The sequence below is a fragment of the Plecotus auritus genome (genome assembly GCF_963455305.1).
Source record: "Plecotus auritus genome assembly, chromosome: 1".
NCBI lineage: Eukaryota > Metazoa > Chordata > Mammalia > Chiroptera > Vespertilionidae > Plecotus > Plecotus auritus.
In genome coordinates this window covers 109,605,908-109,628,935 of record NC_137770.1, presented here as the reverse complement: position 1 = coordinate 109,628,935, position 23,028 = coordinate 109,605,908, and the positions used below count along the sequence as shown (strand labels likewise).

The following is a 23,028-nucleotide window of genomic DNA, read 5'->3' as shown; positions in this document are numbered from 1 at the left end:
AGTCATTTATAGTGGAAAACTGGCAATACTTTAAAACTATAAGGTTATGGCTTATCTACAGCTTTTAAAATCATATTTTGTGTACATAGAAAAAAATTTCATTCCTGTTTATATTACCATGGCAAAAAAGAGTTATTTTCTCAGGCCATCACATTTGTCTCAATAATTCTATAAATATATGCATAATACTAAGAACTTCTGGGGTGCTCATAATGCACAATTCACGCCCTCATCAAGAAGGGATTTTAGAAGGCATTTCATGCTTCATATGTATTTATTGCATTGTAACCAAGTTTGCTTAGTAAAGCTATTTGGTATCCTTTCCTGAAAAAGGGTGCACTCATATATAAATGTTTGCAAAGAGCAAAACCATCACCTAAGTCAGGTGCCTTTTCACATGTGAACAAGTCACGTCCTAGGTACACATACAACTCTGCATTCTCTTTGCTCACTCTGGCACAGAATGTCTTAAATGTTCAGTACAAGAAAAACAAACTAAAAGCTTTCTCACTTTAACCCTGATAGGTGGGGGAGATTAGGATCAAGGTTCTTTTGAACAGGGTTCAGTCCCTTGAAGCAGATGTTGTTGCTTTAATTTCTCCTCCTGGGGTGACCTGTTTGTATACAGAGAGAAATAAGTATTATAGTAAAATGCTCATTACTTACAAACAACACTGAATTCCAGGTGAAATGTACCAAGTGCATGGGAATGAGCAGTTTTGCTCTCCAGTATTTGCTTGCCAAGGCGAAAATTCACCTCCAAGTTATTCATTTGCAAATGGCTTTGAACTCATTACATAATAAGATTGCCTTCAAAGGCACTGGGAGGCCAGATTTCACATTGGACCTGTGTGTACCCAAGAGTGGAATTTGGCTTCCAACCTATAACAAAACGGATAATGCATATTGGTTTTATAAAGTGAGTTTTTCTCCTATAAGAACACTGGGAAGAGAATGCTAATGTATTCTGGCCGCCCTCCAATTCTGCCATTATAGATTCACCTTCCTAACCCATAATATATATAATTCCTTCTTTCTGGTGCCTACCTCATTGAAGCCACAAACATGTGTGACCACTTAGCTGGAACATTTATTGGGAGAACAGGGCTAACATGACTTGGTGCTGCAGCCAGTTAGCTCAGAAATCTTCAGACCATTCCAAGTGCACGATTCTACAGCTCTGATTCATGATCTGGATAATTTCTAAATCTTTGGGAGCTTCAGGATAGGACTAGGGCTGGGTACAATAGAGATGATCACAGATCTTTATTGAATGATACTGTTGGAAGGTCTACAATGGCACCCTATAACCACCTCCAAAACTCTTCATGACAGTCATGGGTCCACCCCATGCCTTTCTTACTCTGAGTCTTCCCAGGACTTTATCTCTTGGGAGAGCAAATAGATAGTCTCTGACCATGGTCTGCAGTGCAGACACTCTTAAGGAGAAATGCCTAAACAAGCACGTAGGCAATAAATGGCAAAACACTGTTTCCTAAGCTTACTTGAGTATGAGACTCACCTGAGAAGTTTTCAGAATTACATATTTCAAGGGCTGACCCCCAGAGAGTCTGGTTTTCAGTGAGATCTGAGGAGGGTAAATGCATTGGAAACTGCAATCTCAACAAACGTTCAGGTGATTCTTCTGGTTGGGCAAGTTTAGGACAGAAATATAATGATAAAGAGTGGACAATGGAAGAGCTAAGAGAGGAAAAAAGGACCAGCAATCTCAAAGTCAACCCAAACTGACTGAAAGTTCACATTGCTCAGGGTGTTATTTGTGCAATCTCCAGTTCCTTGGAACTGTGAGGAAATGTTTCTCCTCTTTTTCCTGCAGCTTTTCCAAACTACATACTGGGCAGAATATCTGTCCTTGGGGGAAAATAAACAACTATTATTGTAGAAAAAAAAAGGGAGGAACTACTGCCACCCAGTTTAAACCTTCAGTTTTTAAAAGAGATTGTAGGACCAGCCTTGCAACTCCCCTGAAGGCACACATCTGAAACCTTGGGAAACTCTTTGAAGCTTAGAAGTCTTGGCCAGGTTTAATGCCCCAGTTGTTGAGGACATTTGGAGGCCTTTGTTTTCACTGTTGCAATGGCATGCCATGTTCAGTCTAGGAATCAGGGAATGAAGTATCAAACTCTCTCTACCACCTGGATGTCTTATGACTAAATGTGCTGGGTAAAAAATAATAGTTTATTTGAACTTGACATTGTGATGAGCAAAATTTAAACAAAATAATGACTATAGCTGAGATTAAGAGAAGAATTTTCTGTGGAAAATGTTTGCCTCTATCTAATGTACGTAGCCATACAACATTTCTCTACTGCATATTCTCTACAATGCTTCATTTTTTTTTCACTTTTGTATGTTACTCTTTTGTTTTTCAGGTGGTACCACTGTGCTGACCACAGAAAAGCCAACCATAATAGACAGCACCATACAACCAGGTATCAAATAAAATAGGAAATGTGGTTGATTTCCCATATGCCTGTCTTCCCTCCCCGTCCCCTTCTAAAATAGAGCATTGCTGTACTTCTGGGTTCAGCTTCTCTCAAAGCCCTAGAAAAGAGATGCCATGCAGCATCTGGTCTCCAAGCATGAGCCATAAATATTGCCTCCCTTCCATCCACATGTATATGCAACAGGGAGTGAGATTTCCTGCGCTATCAGTAATTGCCAAATGGTGGCAACCCAGCTCTCAACTGAAGAAATGGGCTAACATACTTTGTTTAACCACAGCACATCTAGGACATGGAATGTGTTTGCAAGCTACAGAAGAAGGAAATCGTACAAGCAGTAGCCTGACTATTTATTTTCATCACCATTCTACAAAATCAAGACAGGCAAAATTTGTCAGTTTTGCCTGACACAGAGTTGGCAGTTTTACAACAGCGTTTCCAGTGGGTGTGCCATGAAATGGGGCACAGGAAGCCAGGCTTCTAATTGTATGTGGGAAGAGGACCACCCTCCTGAACGGCACCTCCTCATCCTTTTATTAATAGAAAAGCACAATGACTTTTAAGGCCCTTAGTTTACTATTTATCAAGGCCAACCACAGTTAAATGGTGGCCTCCTCTCACTCTCCTTTGTATTGTGTTAGTATTCTGTAGAATTCTTCCCTACAGACCCAAACAGAGGAAAACAGTCAGTATAAAGCAATCAGAGATTTTAAATACTTTAAAGTTAATCATTAGAGTAAGGTGAACAGGTCAGCTTTCCAGCTTCTTCCATTTCCTTTATAGAAGTTCACTCAGGCTTTGCCTTCACAGTCATTTATTAATGGGACATGTGGTGTATATCAATGTTTCCTCAGCACTATGACACTACCCAGCTAGGCAGAGAGTATAAAGGATTGTTCTAATTAGTATGCTTCCTTAAAGGTCCCTATCACTGTTGACCTGATTAAACTGCAAAATAAACTTCTCTTCAGTTAGACTTAGCACCAAGTTTCCTGTAGTGTACTCAGGTTGCCAAAAGCCTTCTACCACGCAGCTCAAATAACCCAAATACCAAAAGATGAAAGAGAAGAATAATATGTTCACCAAAAAATTCCAAAAAAGCTGTAGTGCTACCCACATCTTTTCATGTTATAAAATGTGGCCTTAATGGATTGTGCAGTAACCTGGGATGGCTGAAACTGCCTCATGAGTGAAGAATGGCCTCTTGCTTGCTCCCTTCCTTTCCTGAGAGCCTTCAGCCCTTCAGGGTGGTTTTCTGTGGAACAACCACCAGTTGGCTCTCTTTGACTCAATAGTAGAGAAGAGGGGTGAGGTGAAAAAATGAAGTTCTAATGATGCAGCAAACACTTTAACTGTTGTTTTAGTTTCTTCTCTTGCCAGAGAATGAATTAAAACCACTATGAAATTGCCAATGAACTGTTTTATCTCTCCTCTTGCCTATCAAAAGAGCTAGGGATCATTAACAAAATGAAAGAGAATGACAACTGCAAAGAAAACAGAAAGATATATCAGATCCCCAAATTGGATCATTCTCCCTAAATGTGGAAGGTCTATATTGTCAGAGCAGGAATGACTTTGTGAACACACTTGATTTGTGCATGAGCTGAAGGCCATTGGTGTGAAGGCTTCACAGAGGAGCTCCAGGGCCAGACAGTCACATCACAGGATCTACTGTAGTCAGAGAGCAGATGTGCAAATGATGAGCCAGGTAGACCATTATTAGAAGTTCATGTCAAGCCACAGAGTTTACTGATAGGGTCCAGTTGTGAATTCCAGGGTCTGCCCAGAGTCCTTTACAAATCACCCTGGTTTCCTGTTTTTCTATTGCCTGAATTAAAAATCTGCAAGTCTTTGGTTGTGGATAATGGATATCTGATGTTTTTTGAGGAGTTCTGTGCATGTTCAGAATGCTCCACAAGGACCTGAGAGTGTTAGTCGGAGGCCAAGTCTAACTCTGAGGTGTCCCCAGGGGTCAGGTCCACATTGTTCTGCAGGCTTCACATTCTTCAGGTGTCTTTACAAGCACTAGAAAATCAGACCTCTAAACTCTCATTATAATCTGAATTTGATGAGGCCAGTATACAGTCTCAAGATTTCATTTTGAGGATTCTTATCAATATAATAAACTCAGTGGGTATATAATATTTATATACTGTCTGGGTTATAACCAGATACATAAAAGTCTATTAATTCTCTACCAGGAATTGATGAAAATTCTGTATTTTAAATCCAGTTCCCCCTCATGAAGCCTTTTACCTTCTGAGGATCTTCAAACATTCCTAAAGCAGCTCAGAGTGTATTCATAACTTCTGATTACATGGCTCAGCTTCTCCACTTGTTTGTACCAAACATCTGGTCTATAAGTAAGCAAGTTAAAACACTCACTAGAAATTCAGATTTAAAAGTTAAATCCTTGTGCATATATGGTGCTAATGATTCCACTGCGGTCAAGAGAGATTCAACAAGCACCACTGGTGCGTGCTCACAGTGACTATAAATTTGTTTTAAGTTCAGAATACTGTTTCCTGCTATTTTTAAGAGTCAAGAAGGAATTTAGCCAGATTATTCCCAATGAATTTAATAAGAATTGGGTAATATTTTGAAGATTTAAAGGTCAATAGTCCTATACATTTATTTCATTCATCTGTTACTTTTTCTTCTTTCTCAGTTCTTTTCTCCTCCTCTTCTGTCTTTCTTTCTCTGTTTTTTTTCTTTTTCATTTCTATAAATGTTTATGTGTATTTTGTGTGTTTAATAGCCTTTCTATCCAGGCTTGAATTTTCAACACTGAGCTACTCTTACTCAATACCTTTCTCTCACAAAATGCATAGATTTTCAAAAACTTTATTTTAAATAATCAAGGTTAACAAAAGTAAGCTATATAATCAGGACAAGAACATAAAAAAGTAGTAAAATCGCCCTAACCGGTTTGGCTCAGTGGATAGAGCGTTGGCCTGCGGACTGAAGGGTCCCAGGTTCGATTCCGGTCAAGGGCATGTACCTGGGTTGTGGGCACATTCCCCAGTAGGGGTCGTGCAGGAGGCAGCTGATCGATGTCTCTTTCTCATCGATGTTTCTAACTCTCTATCCCTCTCTCTTCCTCTCTGTAAAAAAATCAATAAAATATATTAAAAAATACTAGTAAAATCAAAATGTTAGAGCAATTCATCATGTTAAATTCATAGAACTAGAAAGAACATTGGAAGATCAAGGTGAACTGCCATTCACTGCAGCAGGAGAAATGCCTAAACCATCCTTTCAGGCAAAGCTGTCCCATGTCCTGGTGATTGCAAAAACACCCAAGTTCATATATTTATGATATCACCAGAATATCGAGAGCCAAAATAATGAATAATGTGGTTTTCTGTATTATACAATAAATTTAATGTATTAACCAGGTAAATATAACAAGAAATGTGTGTTCCATAGTGGCTTGCTGCCCTCCTGTATATGCTTGTCTTATAAACTACATTTAAGGAGAAAACTCAAATCCACATATGCATTAACATTTTCCAATATTAACATTTTCTAACATGAGATTATGTAACAATACATTCCTGGGTTGTGGTGGTTGACATCCAAAATTGTTCATTCAGTCTTTGTTCATTTCACTTTACTTCATCTGCATGATTTGACCTTGCTACACAATGTGGTACATTTTGGAAAGGGTTTCTCATGCTCTTAGAAGTCCTATTTCATGGTTTTGATTTATTAGACATGAAATACAATTCTCCAATAACACTGTGGCTGTGAAGTGTAGCCTTCTTGCACTAACTGAAAGTGTTCATGTTATACACATCACTTACTAGTTTACTGTTTCACACTGGCTGTATCTATGCATGCTTTGGGAGGTCACATTGTCATTGAAAACGTGATTCCATCCTTCTCAGTTTTAACAATTCATATAGTGAATGTTTTCCAAAAATGTACATTAGCATTTGTAAAGAGTTCCTTGGAAAGTAAAAGTGCAATGAAAATCATCCTTATCTATTCAAGAAATCTTTCCATTAAAATTCCTCTTCCCATTGTTAAAATTACGGAGGAGCCATAGAGCCAAGCTCAAAGAAGAAAGATGTTTTGCATTAAATACTTCGGTAAAATTAAAGAAAAGATCAAAACAAGATATGTTCTCAGTCTGTTGTGTGTTGTCCCCTAAAACAGCGGATAATACCACACTTCCCTTATTGCACACAGGGATGATTTTGAGACATTTTTAAGTTCAGTGGCCAAGTCGCCCGAGGCGTGTTTCTCTCTGTTTCAATGCTGCCATCTTGTGGACTGCCTAATCTCGGTGAGGCGCACTGCCCCCATCCTCAGGGAAACAGGCGGCTTTGTGTTTCATTTTAACAGGGCGGCCTGGAGCTGACAGAAGCATGAGGATCTTATCTTTAGGATTCGTTTTACCAAAATAATTCTAAGCATCAATGATTTTATTATTTTCCATGCTTAAAACTCAAGTTACTTTCAAAAGGAGGGTGGAGTAAAAAAAAAAAAAAAAAAAAAAAAAAGATTTAAGAAAACACTATAGCACCTTGAGCACCTTGTAGAACACACAAGAGAAATAATTCCTGAGAATCCACCCATACTTTAATTTCAGATCCCAAAGGAAGCGTTTGGAACATTCAAAATATGATAAAATTTCCTCGCTAATAGTTGGTTAGAGTGTCATCCTGTATACCAAAAAGGTTGCGGGTTCAATTCCCAGTCAGGGCATTTGCCCAAGTTGTAGGTTCAATCCCTAGTAGGGGCAGCTTGGGGCAGGTAGGGGAAGCAACTGATCGATGTTTTTCTCTCCCTCTCTTTCTAATATTAATGAAAAATAAAAAGCATATTCTCAGGTGAGGATTAAAGAAAATAAAAAATAAAAAAACTGGTAGTTATTTAAATGTGCCTTGGTTTTACATGACCTTGCATTGAGGTTTTTAAGTGGATGAACAATTTATATGCAAATTTTAAAATTCACTGAAAAAGCAGAAACTGCACTTAAAATTAATTGACCTGATATAAAGCACAGAAGAAGAAAAAAATATTAAGATCTGCTTCAGAGATCTGACACTAAAGACCGGAAGCATTAGCTGCTGTAGTGAGAATACAAATAGCCTCCAGAATGAGACATTCACCTGCCACATTTCTAGACTTGAGGTTCCTGGACCAATTTCTAAGATTCTTTTAATTAGCGAGTATCAATTTATATAATCCATCCTCAAGAACAAAGAAACTTTTATATTAAATATTGCAGAAATAGGGAGAATGCTACCTACAGATAAAACATACACGCTTTGGAAAGTAACCTTCCCAGAAATTTCATATAAAACCAACTTGACAGACAGCCCATCATTTTTTTATAAAGCTGGATTTAAAAAGTTACTAAATGTTATTTTGCAAATGTTTTGACATCTCTGTGCATCTTTTGAGTTTCCTGGTAATTTTAGATTTTGTGGCTTTCTCAGAGTTTTCAAACAGATGTTAAGTTGTATAAATTGTGCTTTCCATGAACAAATTAAGGGCCTTTCTGATCTAAATGATTATATCTGTCTTTCTCTGCTTGTCTCTATTTTTTCTTTCCACCCGCTGAAGAGTTTCCAACATATGGTTTTAACTGTGAATTTGGCTGGGGTTCTCATAAGACATTCTGTCACTGGGAACATGACAATCACGTGCAACTCAAATGGAGTGTGCTGACCAGCAAAACAGGACCGATCCAGGATCACACAGGTACTGGAGAGTTCACTGTGGCCTCATTTCTTTAAATTAAGGGTTACTGTGGAGAGTTTTGGGGTCTGTTAATCTCGGGGCACAGAAAATACTGCAGAGTGTTCACTTATGCTTTAGTTTCCTGGAATTAACAAGACCTCTTTCCTAATAGAGATACAATTAGTAGCAGAAAATGCTGATTAAATTTGGCAACTGATTGACCTCCTGAAAAAACAACAACCTGGGCAAAATCGTGTGAATTAGTACCTTTTTAATACTTTTTGGGGGGCTTTTTTGATGGAAAATTTCAACATATTTAAAAGTATAAAAGAAATAGTAACACAAACTAAATGTACACAATCCAACATCAAAAATTATCAAATCATAGGAATCTTACTTTATCTCTATTATCCCTGACTCTGGACAATTTTGAAACAAGTCCAGACATATATTTGCCCTCTCGTGTATTTACACAGCTGAATAAACAATAAGTGAGCTTTATGCTTGCTCTCTCTGGACTCTTGAAATGGAAGTGGATCTAAGTGGGGTGGGGTTCTTATTCTTTTGGGGAAGATTTTAAATCTGAGGAGGTAGAAACCACATCAAATCCCTGGTCACAAGGCACCCCACCTCCTGTCTTACTTTCCTTCTAACATTAATTGGTTGGAGGAGGAAGGGGACTGACAGCAACCCCAGTGAGCTTTTCTATCTACCACCACCTGTTTCCTTCGTAGTAATTTCATCACCCACCTTGAGGTATGGTATAAAGAGCTAGCAGTGCCCTACAAAAAACACACATACACACACTCACCAGTAACACCCAACCCACCAACATATACCTTACTCCAATGCTTATAGGCCTGCTTACTCAAGTAGTGGCTTCCCAAAGATTCTCCAGAAGGGCATTTGCTATTGCTGAGAAATCTCATTAAGCAAAGTTTCCCCCAAGCCGGTGCTGCGCGTAGGTCAGTGGGCTGATGGATGGGCAGAAGGTACTTCATGCCTTTCCCATTTTGTTGTTCACTCCCCCCCCCCAAACCCCTCCCCACCACCAATGAATGTCATGATTAAGTAGGTTGAATAGGCCTCCTTCCACCACAGCTAGCTCTTTGCCTAATGAGAATGACAAGGAAATTGGATAAAATTGGACTCCTTCAATTCTGAAATACTTTCAATTGAATCTTAAGACAGCCGTTTTAGAAAACTTAAAATACTTTGACTGTACATATAAATGGCATCAAATTAACCAAATGCAATTAGCTGGAATGAGGGCATTAATGGTGGGAAAATTGATGCAAAGTAGAGCAAAATGGCTCAGTAGGATCTGACATTCGAAGGTTAAAAACAATGTTAGCCAGAGACAAAAGCTAAAAGGCTTGCAGAAGTAAAGTACTAATTGAGAAAATGATGGCAGAGTGCCTGACCTAGAACTGTGATAAAACCCCTGAATGGAAAAATATCAGTATTTTATGTGTTGAACATCAGAACAGGAGGGCTTGTCTTAGATTAGCAGCGGAGAAGTGTGGTTTCTTCAGAAGAATCTGTGCTTTTGTTCTCTCAGACACCGAGATTTACTTGGCTGTGGTGCCATGCCTGTCCTGTCTAGCCTCCACAGCACTAGAAACAGTCATTTGCAGAGAGTGATGGGTGAGCCTACTATCTGAAAGGCAGGAGCTTGTTCATGTGAGAAAATGTAGATGAAGGAGCCCTGCACAGCACACATGCACACAGACTGCCATGACACAGGATGGGGAACTTTGCAAATCAGACATGGAGATTGTTTCTAAATCAACACTATCTAGGTACAATCTCCTCCTACTGCTCACTTTTGAATTTAGTTAAAGGAATCCCTCTTATTTTTCTGCATCTGACTTCTAAGAATGAAGCTATACACCTCCTCAGAGAGGATTCCTGAAGCCCAGCATCTTTACCTGGTTCACTGAACACATGGAATTTGAACAGACCTGTTGTTACATGGCAAATGCTGTGTTGAGCATTTGAGATACACATCTAAGGGAGGGTAGCCCTGCCCTTGAAGAGCTCATAGTCTGGCTGGCGTGGAAACAATCACAGTGCAGAGGAATGAGGGTGCCCTATGCCCAAGGAGATCATGATGGTGAAAGATAAGACAGGAGGGGTCAGAGAAAACAGGCCTGCCCCACAGACAGTGTAAGCTTGGCTTGAATAAGGAATGACACGTACAGAGATATGGAGGGGTGGGGTCTGTTTCAATGGATTGCCAGTGATGTGCTTCGGACAGATTCCCATGTGAAGCGGTTAGATATGGGGCTGGGCTAAAGGCAGTGAGGAGCCAGGGAGGCATTTTAAATCGAAAAGTGACATGAGCAAAATTTTCAAAGTCTACAATGGCAACCAGGCCAAGACCAAGGCAGATTGCTCAGCCTTCCTCCTTCTACCCCTGACAGATTTTCTCCTTCTGTTTTCTGCCTATTCTAGGAATTGCCCAGCTCAATTCCATGGAATCAATAAATGTCTTTCCTCTCTGCAGATTTCCAACTTCAGGGTTTTTTCCATAAGACTGAGGGGGAAACGGGGTTGGTGAGGCAAGATGGGTGTGTTGTCTACCTGTTTGCTGTCCATCTTGGTGGACTGATCCACTATTCCTCTCAGCGAAATGGCACTGTCTTCAAGACGGGCACTGCCACTTGGTAATTTAGTCAAATAAGAGAAACCCCAGGAGGGACTTAGTCAGCTGGACACAGGGGACCCTCACAATCACTGAGAGCATAAACCTAATCCTGGAGCTGTGGTTTTTATCTGCTCCCTCCTTTTATTATTCCACCCCTGGGTTTCATTAACATGCTCCTTCCAGTGCTATCTCAGATAAGCCCCAAGTGAAGGAGGAAAACTACCCTTACTCACTTCCCAGGACACTGTTGACACAGGCAAGCAGATATAAGAATCTATGTGCACAGTGAAAATTACCTCACAAATGCACAAGCCTCTGGGACAGCAAACAAAACACCCTGCTGCCCACTGAGGCCTGAGCATCAGATTCACACATACATCAGGTGAGACATAAAGGAGGCGATTTCCATTTGCAGAGCAAACAGTGAAGCATGACTTGTGCGTTTAGACCAGATGGTGGCAAAAGGAAATGTTCCCACTGAGGGTAATTAAAAGCAAAGCCTAGAGTAAGTCCTCACAGCTCTGCAAGTGTCTATGTTGCCAAAATGTCACATTCTAATAAAGCCTCGATAATGCAACCTTTCCTTTCCTTGAACCAAAAGTTCGCATCATACAGGAGCCTGGATCACAGTTGAGACCCAAGCTCTTGGGTTTATTTCAGGAATTTATAAGCCATTAAAATAAACTAGGGAAAAATAATCTGAATTGGGGGGAAAAGTCACTAGATTATTTGGAAAAAAAATGCAGTTTTCTTATTATCAAGTAGTTATAGTGACCAAAGTATCATCAACCAGAAGTCCTGCTGCTTGAGTCCTATATAATAAAAGCCTAATATGCAAATTGTCCCCTCAACCTGGAGTTCAACTGGGAGTTTAACCAGGGGGCGGGGCCGGCCGGCTAACCGCCCGTGGCCCCTCTCCCTGGCTGGCCCTGCCCCTACTGGCAGCGGCAGTGGGCAGCTGGGGAAAGGGAGGCCCCAGCTTGCAGCTCACAGCCGGCAGCTGCTAGGAACCCTACCCATGTACGAATTTTGTTCACTGGGCCTCTAGTGATAAATAAGAATACATCTAAATTATTCCATTTAATGTTTGTGTTCACACAGGTGCTGCTGAAGCAGTCTTAAAGTTGCACGAAAATAGATCTGCCCTGTGCTTTCACTCTGCCTGCAATGGTGCAGAGGCGCCCTGAGTCACAGCCTGTGTCCCTATGCCAGTGCATCCCTAATGAGCAGCATTTAAATGCTGCTTTGCAGCATTCCCCCAATCATATGCCCATTTATAGCAGCTCAGAGCTGAACCTTGGGTCCCCAACAACTGCACTCCATCCCCTTTCCACTGCAAAGCAGGTTTGGGTTCTTGGTGCTCAGCTCAGGAGAGAAGGGTGTGAGTGGTGGAAGTTGAAAAAAAGGGACAAAGGAATCATAAATTTGGGCAATCTCCCTAACACAGTTTTCTGTCATAGCAGGAGATGGCAACTTCATCTACTCCCAAGCTGACGAAAATCAGAAAGGCAAAGTGGCTCGTCTGGTGAGCCCTGTGGTTTATTCCCAGAACTCCGCCCATTGTATGACCTTCTGGTATCACATGTCTGGTTCCCATGTGGGCACACTAAGGGTCAAGCTGCGCTACCAGAAACCAGAAGAATATGACCAGCTGGTCTGGATGGCCATTGGACACCAAGGAGACCACTGGAAGGAAGGGCGTGTCCTGCTCCATAAGTCTCTGAAACTTTACCAGGTAAACTCCTTCCCCTGGTGGGGAGGGCAGCTGCTTCAGGGACATGAATATTTTGAAGGTTATCAAATGAGATGTGGGAATCATTCTCAAAATTATTTCAGGGGTTCCCTGAACTTGAGATATTGCTGCAATAATGATAAATCTCAGCAGCATATTTCAATCTCCTACATTAAAGGAATAGAATCAATTATCTGATAAAAGAACAAAAATGTTACTCTATAATGGGACTGTAACAATGAACATTCCTTTTATTTCCTGCCTTTTTCAGTTTTAAGTTTTGCATTTTAAAAAGAGTGTGAGGAGTTTAATGCCATCACCAGGCAGTTAATATGGATTGATGAGCAAAGCATGTACTTATGAGAAATCTCATGAATTTTATTTATGTGCTATAGCTTAAGCTGAACAAGCATTTGTAAACACTGCTGTTTAAGACTGAATATTTAAATATTGTGGAAATTATCTCATTTTGTTAGGTGATTTTTGAAGGTGAAATTGGCAAAGGAAACCTTGGTGGGATTGCAGTGGATGACATTAGTATTAACAATCACATTTCACAAGAGGATTGTGCAAGTAAGTACAAGATCTATAGAAACCAAGGGTAGGATTCTTGGCATGAGATGGTCTTTGTCTTATTCATCTAGACCTGGAATTTCACTGTGGGCTATTAGAATATCATGTGAAATGAATAATCTGATGCAACAGGGAAAAAATCAGGGTAGTTTTTGTTTAGCTACCCTATTACCTACCCTTTGTTTTTAGAATGTCTGGTTGGTACCTATAAAACTATATATGTAATGATGTGGATTCCAAAGATAATAATAAAGAAAAAAATTCTCAATTTACAGGCTATATATGTGCCATGCCAAAACACTTTGGTGAAAAGTAGAAAACTCAGACACCTGGATAATTCTAAATATTTGGATGCATAAACAAAACAGCAGGCCTTTGAAAATGTTGATCACAGTGAATTTAAGATTACACTGTTAATGAATCATAGAAGCCATAATTATTTGTTTTATTTTAAGTAGATATTTCTGACTCTTAAAATATTTGAAATGATTCAAAAGAATATATTATATTTAGAAACTTTGCCTAGTATTTTAGAGTTTATGTTTGTTATGGTCTAGTAAATATATATGTGATAAAAATCTGACAGAAAACTAATTCATATGCCCTGGTTCTTAATATAGAATTATAAATAGCATCACTAATGGTAATGTAATAGCACAGTAATTAGTATTAAGCTCCATTTGCTACACTTAAACTTTTGTTATATATTATTACATAATATGATGTTAATTGTAACAAAATGGAATGACCCTATTGGGTGAATTTAAGACAAAAGAGGCCTTTTGGGATTTTGGTCACTTAAGCAATTTACAAAGTTTTCATTATATAATATATTGAATATACACAATGCCTAAAGTGGCAATGATTTGATAGGGTTGGTTGAAAACATTGGGGGAAATAAAAAAAGCAGTGAATAAAAATTCAAAAGAAACCCAGTTGAACCATGAATGTGTGTACGTGCGTGTGTGTATATGTTTGTGTTAGGTTTATGCACTTTGTGTGATTGTATTTTGTTGGCAATTCAAATATCTCTTTTAATTTTGTTTGACTTGTCAGGACAAGCAGACCTGGATAAAAAGAACCCAGAAAATAAAATTGATGAAACAGGTAAATGTGTCTTCTTGACCAATTTTTAAAATAGTTTTCTATGACTTTCATTATATTTATAGGGAAACTTTCTGTCACAATCCAATCTAAGCTGCCCTGAAATCTTGAGGAGCCTCTGTGACAGTCTGGCTTGTGTAAGTGGTTGAGCTGTGGGGAAGAATGACAGCCATGGCCTTTCCTCTATGAGCTGGAAGAGGACTTAGAGAACCAGTCTCAATTGATAACAATGGAAATAGAAAACTAGTGAGGACTGTGATATACCCAAGACCTACAGTGATCTTCATACTGTAATTTGAAACCAACCCAAATACTTGGGCCTGGTTGATATCCAGATATGGTCTTTAAAGGGCTGGAGCCAAGTGTCTGCAACAATTTGTTGAGTTTGGTGCATATGTTCCAATCCTTATCTACTGCAACCCTAATTTTGTGATGATGATGACAAGGATTTATTGAGGAGCTAGAATGTCCCAAGCACTTTACTTATTGCATAGATGATCTCTTTTTTCCTCACAGCTACCCTCTTCCTCTGAGGTACATTTTTCAGATGAGAAGATTGAAATTCAGGGCAGTGACTTGCCTTAAGTAGCACTGCTATTTAGGTGGTTGCCTCTGACTTGAGATTAACTTGAAAATGTGTTTTCTTTGGACACTGGTTGGTGATCCAATTTAAGACATTTGATCAGAGTTAGGCCTTGCCTGATGTTATTTTATTTCTATAAGTTTCTACACCTCAGCCAGCAGTTGTGAGTCATTGGACACTTGTCTCAGCCCTGCCCATTAGCATCAGCATCTGTTGCTATTAGCAATGTGGTCCTACCACAGCCAGACTTGAACTTGACTGAGATACATGGCTCATTTAGCTTAGCTACATCGCCTGCTCTGAGATGTAAACATTACTAAAGGTTGTTTCAAAACAATGTTTTACCATGGGTTGTTTTCCCCTATTTAGGGACTTGTATCTCACATGTTAGGTTTTCTTTGACTGGGATCTTTGTTGATCCAAACACCACTAAGTAAACACCCTGCATGTTGCACATTAACATTTTAGACTCATTTCTAGTACCAGGTAATTAGGCTCAAAGTTCCCATGTTCATAATCTGGTGTTTTGCTCTAGAGAAAACATTTCTCCAGGGACTAAACTGCAGGGCAGTATGACTGTCTCTAGGGAAACCCCCAGGGCTGCAAAGATGCTGATTATTAAACGGTTTCTATTCAACACAGCACAGACACAGTCTCTAGATAGGAGCCATGGCCTGTTTTTAATGTCAACAGCAAGCATTCCCTTGTTCTGCAAGATCTCTTTTTCTTAAGAGAAATCACTGTAGACTTGGGAGAAACTTGCCTGAATTGAAGATCTTCATGTGGGAGAACAAACACTTGTGTAAACCATTCAGGCACTGGACACAGCACCCCATGAAAGGGCAGCTTGGGAGGTTTCCTCATTTCTGGGTGGGGATCAGGCAAATACACAGGGAAAGGTTAAATCCTCCGCCAGACAAATGTGTGACTAAGCATTTTGCAAAGCTTAATGACTATATCTGGCCAAGGACTAAAATCACAGATTGCAATCCAGCACAGATGGTGGGTTGCATGAAAGCTGAATTACATTAGAAGGTAAACCTGACTGTTTACCCAGAATTGGTTGTTTCCATGTGCTAGGCTAGCTGACCAAGTCCCAGCTCCCTCGCCTTCCACACCTCCATTCCCAACAATGAGTCAAACACAAACCTGGCTGTTTCCCAGCATTGAGGGAGCCAAACCCCACTTCAGAGATATCCCACAGGCTCTGGGGCGAGCACAGGCAAAATAAACATGTGATTTTCTCCTTTTTCTGTCCTTTTCTCTATTTTTCTGCCTACTTCCATCTGATATGTTGGCAGTGCTCATAGATCCAATTTTGTTTTTCTCCCTAGGGAGCACCCCAGGATATGAGGGCCTGGGAGAAGGTGACGAGAACATCTCCAGGAAGCCGGGCAATGTGCTGAAGACCTTGGACCCCATCCTCATCACCATCATAGCCATGAGCGCCCTGGGTGTCCTCCTGGGTGCTGTCTGTGGGGTCGTGCTATACTGTGCTTGTTGGCATAATGGGATGTCAGAAAGAAACTTATCTGCCCTGGAGAACTATAACTTTGAACTTGTGGATGGTGTGAAGTTGAAAAAAGACAAACTGAACACACAGAGTACTTATTCAGAGGCATGAAGGCAGACAGATGAAAAGACAGAGAACTGAGGTGAAGGACATAACTTGAGTGTGTTGATATTTCACTGTACAGGCTGGGAAATGCGTCGATGACGCTGAGCCAGGCTTTTCTCAGGAGTTTCAATGAGTATGGCCGACAGACATGAACAAGTTAGCTGTATTAACAATCGGAATCATGTACAGTCAGATTTTTCTGTTGGTTTAATTTGAATCATCAAATGCTGGTGTTGAGACCAAGTATGATTGACTCAATAATTCATTTTGATTCCCCTTCCCCCTCTCTCCTCTTCTTTTTTATGGATATTTTCTGAAACTGTGCAAAATCCAAGATGCTGGTGCCAAGTGTATTCCCTGGGGTCCTTTTGACGGACATGCTACCTGTAGCCCGTGCCCACAGTATATTAGAATATCTGCATTTCAGTGGACTCCTGAAGCTGTACCTGTGTATAATCACCCACATTGTGCATAGGCAAAGAAGGATTAGGGTTTTACTTTAAAGTACTATAGCTTCAGTACCAGTATAGTGTGTCAGCTCTGTTTATGAAGCAATACTGTCAAATTTCCTAGATGTTTCAGTGTTGTACTAAACCTCGTGCTTGTGAACTCCATACAGAAAACTGTCATCACCAGACACTGCTGGCAATTTGACGTGCTGCCGACAACCACAAGGGAAATCCACGGCACTGGCTAATCCATGTCCTCTCAAGTGCCTTTTTGTTTGTACTGGTTCGCATTGTGTTCCATTAATGACCTGCTCTGTTCTTCGATGGTGAAGGCCCAACTTGAATCAAACCCTGGTGACCCACTGACTAAAAAGAAAGTATATTTTAGTGTAAGATGTCAGCCCTTCCCCCAACCCCCGAAAAGCAAGGGCTGGGAAGATTTGGCAACGTGGCTTAATTCTTGTTTTTTTCTGTAGTTCAATTTCGTGTCTCTTGATCCTTTTGTATAAAGCTGCAATATTCTCTCCTATTGTTCCTTCATATGGAATGTATTTTCAAATGTAAACTCTTTCCTATCTCTCTGTCTTTTCTCTCTTAAAATTTAAGCATTTGCCATTGTCCAGAAAAGAAACTTGCAGCTTTAACCTGCTGGTAATGGCAAAGAATTTTACTGGACTTTATGCTTAAAAATAAGTAAATAAATTAATTAAATAAATAAATAAGGGAAATTCCTAACTCTGCCCTCCAAAGTCTAACTTTGGTTTTCTTGTTAACTGGTTAAAGTGACAGTATCTTTTTTCCTTGAGCCATTTATATGTCTATTCCAATCAAAATAATCTTTGATAGAAATGTTTGCATTTAGTAGAAATAATGATAAATTGAGAGAAGAAATGATATTAATTGGCTTTCAAGTGAGACCCAAAGGAAAGACTGGATACAATTCTTCAAATATCCAAAACCTTGAGGTTTTTTTACATCCAAATATGCAAAAATGATCCATGAAAACCTTCCTGTTTGGGTATTGGATAAGACAAGGAAAGTGGAAAAAGAACAGTTAATTTAAGAAAGTGGCTAGAAATCCTGGTGCCTGGTGGTGAAGTATTTTCAGATAAGAAGGGGGAATAAAAATGAATAAAGTCAAAACAAATGTTTTTAAAAATCCCTTCAGCAGTAACCCGGAGAAAACAAAGACTTGAATGAATGCTTCTAGAACTTTCAATTGCTCACAAAGAAAAAGCCTGCCTTGGGACTGGTAGGCGTACTTCTAACAGCTCAAAGAAGTAATATCTTATCAAGCAGCATATGAATTAATCCAAAGAAGCTTTGGTTGTTTTCACTCTATTTGTGGTCATGGCTCATTGTACATAGAACTTTGAGATCTTCCTCCCTTTCTGCATTGCTACAGGGCTCACTCAGAAATATTTGTGGGAATCACATTTGTATCATGGAGGAGACAGTCCATTCATTTTGCCTTAATTGGATTGAGAATGCATTTTGTTTCCAGGAAAGTATTGATCACTACGAAAGAAGAATAGATTTTTGTCCCCAGAGGCATTCATTCAGTTGTTTTAATCATACCAGGACAAAAGCACTAAGACTTAATTTTTTTTTAAGGCAATGAATTTAAAGTTGTCCTCAGCCAAGGAAAAATGATACTGAGACTTTAAATTTTAAAGTATCTTGCACTGATAAATATATTTAAAAATTATATGTTTATAGAGTTATTAATTTGTAAAGTCAGTGTTATAAAATGTCCAGTTTATATTGTTTTAGGTTGTTTTGTAATTTTTAAAGGTGTAAAATAACATATTTTTTCTTTATTGAAATCTATAAAACCTCCTGTAGTAAAATGTTTTCATTTTACTGGTATATTACTGCTTCGTGTTTTGTACCATCATAAAATTTTGTGCAAGTTTTTTTTACAGAAATTTTTATTTTCTATGACAGTATGACACTTGTAAATTGTTGTTTCAAAATGAACAGCGAAGCCTTAACTTTAACTGACATTTGTATTCTCAGACACTGAGTAGTATAAAAACTGCATAGAACTGAACTGTAACTTAAATTCCAAACTATGACTACTACATTCCAAAGAAACAGTTGAATTAAACATTTTCACAAAATATCCCAAACCTGGTGGCTTTTATTATATTAGCTTTGCTATTGTTAAAGAAATTGGTATTATTCCAGCATCAAATGACTTTCAAGGTGTTTTTTTTTTAAGTTCTCTTTTAAAAATAATCCTAATAAGGAAAGAAGATTAAGAAGATATTTCCTGAAGGTAGAATACCAACCTAAATTGGACACTTATCAAGATAATGAATAGTGAATTTAGCCTTATAAGTGGAAAATTTTCAACCCCAAATCTTGTGTCAAATGTCTATGTTCCATTTGGCAAAGTACTTTACTTTTAGGTGTTTTTTTTTTATAATGAAATTCACAAATACCTATTGGCAAGTGTTGTTCTTGTAGAAAACAGCTAATAAATATGATGGTCTTTATGCATGCACCTTAGGTGGTATAGGGCAAAGTTGAGCCTGGCATTTCTACTGGCTATTTGGTAATTCTTCAAAAAAATTCTATTCCATCTAGGAACAAAATAATAGTAATACTAATAATAGCAGCCAAAAAATAGAATCTTTGCTGAGTAGGACCCTGTAGAAAGCTTGTTACAATATTGGCCTACCCTAATCCTCATTATTCAGGGACAAATAATTCTTTCTTTATCTTCCTCTGGTTGTAGGAACTTCTGAGAGCATAGGAACTTGATGAGAGATGGGCTGCTCTGCACAGCTCTTGGTAGTGAATCCACATTTCTGCTTTTTTCTGGATGTTTATACCTTTTACCCCTAACAAGATTAGGGCATTTTCCCTATTGAATGGAATTTTAGGTCTCTCTGCTTAGAGAAGCATCAGAGATGGAATTTAAATTGTATTTACACTTATAGATGTTTCTCCAGAAAACATGATGAGTTGCAAGGAGTCCATCAGAATTAATCCAGACATACTTTTTGAAAAATGCTTAGGTCCATCTATACTAATGAAAGGGTAATATGCTAATTAGACCGGACATCCTTCTGGACAAAGCCACGGTGGCGGGAGCTGAGGTAGAGGCCGTTAGTGGCGATCAGGCCGGCAGGGGCGGGCAATTAGGGGGTGAGCAGACCAGCAGGGGAGGGCAGTTAGGGGGCGATCAGGCCAGCAGGCAGAGGCAGTTAGGGGTGATCAGGCTGGTAGGGGAGCAGTTAGGGACATCAGGCTAACAGGCAGAGTGGTTAGGGGCAATCAGGCAGGCAGGCAGGCGAGTGGTTAGGAGCCAGTGGTTCTGGATTGCAAGAGGGATGGCCCAGATTGGGGAGGGTGCAGGCCAGGCTGAGGGACCCCCCACCCTGTGCACAAATTTCATGCACTGGACCTCTAGTGGATTAATATTATATCTGTTTCATTGTTTGAGAAGACCTAAAATATAGAAGCTTTTTAACCCTTTCTTATCCATAATTAGTGGCTAAGGTAGCCTTTTCTTAGTGGGTTTAATGAGCTAAATCAAAGTACAGTATTTCCCAAAATCAGGAATTAAATGTCATGAGGATTGAAGCATTTAACTTAAAACATGAAAATCATTTATTGTTCCATCTCCTGTTTCCCTGCTAACTTATTAATTGCCACTTGTGCTGAATGGAACTATATCTTTTTGCAAATCAAATGGATTTTGTAACACTCCATAATGTTTCTACTTCCAAATTGTAATTATAGCTATTGTATCGAATTAAAAAGCAGCTTTGCCAAGAATTAGCTCTATCTTCCTAAACTATGTCCACCAAGGGATCTTAAACATCTTTTTTGACTTGGAGGTTGAAAAACCTGAGTGAAGAGAACCTCAAATTGAGTAGAACTGAACACCAAGAAGCATGTGAGACCAGGAGGATAACTGACTTTTACTTTTAATATTACAAAGAAACATTGCAAAGTGATACAGATGAGAACTCCATGTTATCCCATGCATGTCAATTATTTGTCAGCAATAAAGATCATATGAACTGATCCCATCATTTCAGAGAAAAACTTAATTCATGGGACTCTCCTATGGTAATGGCAGTAAACTTCTTTAATTTGAGAATAGCTCTGCGAGGTAACTTTTATAATTATCCTACTTTATCAATGAGCAGTCCAAAATTTAGAGAGGTTGAGTGAAGAGTTCAGGATGTATCTGGTCTCATGGCCCCTCCAACCCTCCTATCATTCCACAGCCCTGCATTATCTTATGAGATGCTTACATAGGGCCTTGCTAATCAAGAGCCAGCAGCAGCAGCACCTGAATGCCTGTTAGAAATGTAGAGTCTTGGGCCAAACTGCAGCTCTGCTGAGCAATATCCCCAGGTGACCTGTATTCCCATCCATTTAGGTTTGAGAAGCACCTACATAGTCTGCAATTACACTCAACCAGTTGTGCGAGAGTTTGCCTTGCTTCCAATGGTGGTTATGGGACACTCAGAGACCGGAAAACATCCATGCAGGTTTCACAAAGTAATTCTCAGAAGTTTCTGAGCATAGTGCAGCCTGGAAAACAGAGTAAAATTAGTAAATTAGAAACCCCACTCAGAAGCACTTTGTGGCCATTCTGCCAGATCACTTGGGAGGGGCCGGCCTAAATGTGGGCTTTTCTGAGAAGAGATAGAGCTGAAGAAATATTTTCTGTGGATAAAAATTTTGAAAGGCTACAGAAGTACAGTAAATACTCTGTTACACTTCATAGGGCAGTCAGGGAAAGAAGGGGAGGGCCAGTTTGTGAAAAGGTTAAAATCCTGATGGTAAAACTACACAAACCCTATTTAATCCTCCTTAGATGACCTCTAATCTTGTTCCTGAGGGTCCTTTTTACAAGTGAGTAACTGTCAGATTATGGAGCTTTATTTTCCAAAAGGACTCCTGAGGGAGTTTTTCTGTACAGAAAGATTGTCTCCACATCTGAATGGCATGGTACCTATTATGGTATAGGAGTCTAACATTCATAGCCAATACCTAATTTTATCACTGACCTGTTAATGGAGTTAGCAAGTCACTTGCTCTGGCTGCATTAATGGGCCTGCTGAGTCTCGCCCCATGTAAAGCTTGAATGGGATGACTTGTTGGTCATGGTCCCTTGTGATGCTCCTTTCAATGACTTGGACATCTCCCCCACTTCATCATTTTTTTAAAATTTCTTTATTGATTAAGGTATTACATATGTGTCCTTATCCCCCCATTGTCCCCCCACCCCCCTCACTCATGCCCTCACCCCCTGTTGTCTGTGTCCATTGGTTAGGCTTATATGCATGCATACATGTCCTTTGGTTGATCTCTCCCCCTTACCCCCACCCTCCCCTACCTTCCCTCTGAGGTTTGAGCATCTGATCAATGCTTCTGTGTCTCTGGATCTGTTTTTGTTCATCAGTTTATGCTGTTCATTATATGCCATAAATGAGTGAGATCATGTGATATTTATCTTTCTCTGACTGGCTTATTTCACTTAGCATAATGCTCTCCAGTCCCATCCATGCTGTTGCAAATGGTAAGAATTCCTTCTTTTTTACCGCAGTGTAGATGTACCATCAGTTTTGACAGAAGCTAATTCCGCACTCTTCTTCAAATGGCCGACCTAGAATCTCATTATCTTGCAGAGATGTGGTGCTGGCCATGTTGATGCAACCCTGTTGGGAAGCCGTTTCTTGTTTATTGGAGCTATCATTCTCTAATTTTGTCCAGCTTCTGAAAGTTTTCAATAATGTTGAAATTGCTTCTTAACTTTGAATATATGATTTAAAACAGACTCAATTATTTTAGTAAGATCTCTTGCAATTCTTCTGCTCTGATTCAAACTTTCCATCTAAAAGGACATTATATTTTGGAGTCTTAAAATATTTTCTTGGATCACTGCTTAATTTTATATGTATTTAAGTCATCTAAATTCCTATTAGTTATAAGAGTAATACTCTTTCTGTCATCCCTTCAATTTACTTTCTCCTGTTTATTATTAAGTTTGGGTGGTTGCAGAGATCCTGGGAGTGGCTCCAGTTAGGTCTTTTCCCTGTTCCCTAAGCAAACAGAGTTATGGCATCAAATATGTGTGCTTCAACCAGTCAGCACGTTATTGAACCTACTCTACATAAAATTCTTTTTTTCT

At 39.4% G+C, this 23,028-nt stretch overlaps 1 protein-coding gene across 1 annotated transcript in view; it reads left to right on the top strand.

Annotated features, from left to right (window-relative positions):
* NRP1 (neuropilin 1) overlaps positions 1-18,997 on the top strand; it is a 172,801-nt gene extending 153,804 nt beyond the window's left edge. The window contains 6 exon segments of the mRNA XM_080686986.1: positions 2,394-2,453; positions 8,043-8,180; positions 12,270-12,544; positions 13,018-13,114; positions 14,171-14,221; positions 16,136-18,997. Of these exon segments, the coding sequence (XP_080543112.1) occupies positions 2,394-2,453; positions 8,043-8,180; positions 12,270-12,544; positions 13,018-13,114; positions 14,171-14,221; positions 16,136-16,425 (911 nt within the window). The 3' untranslated portion in view covers positions 16,426-18,997.
* The last annotated feature ends 4,031 nt before the right edge of the window (positions 18,998-23,028 follow it).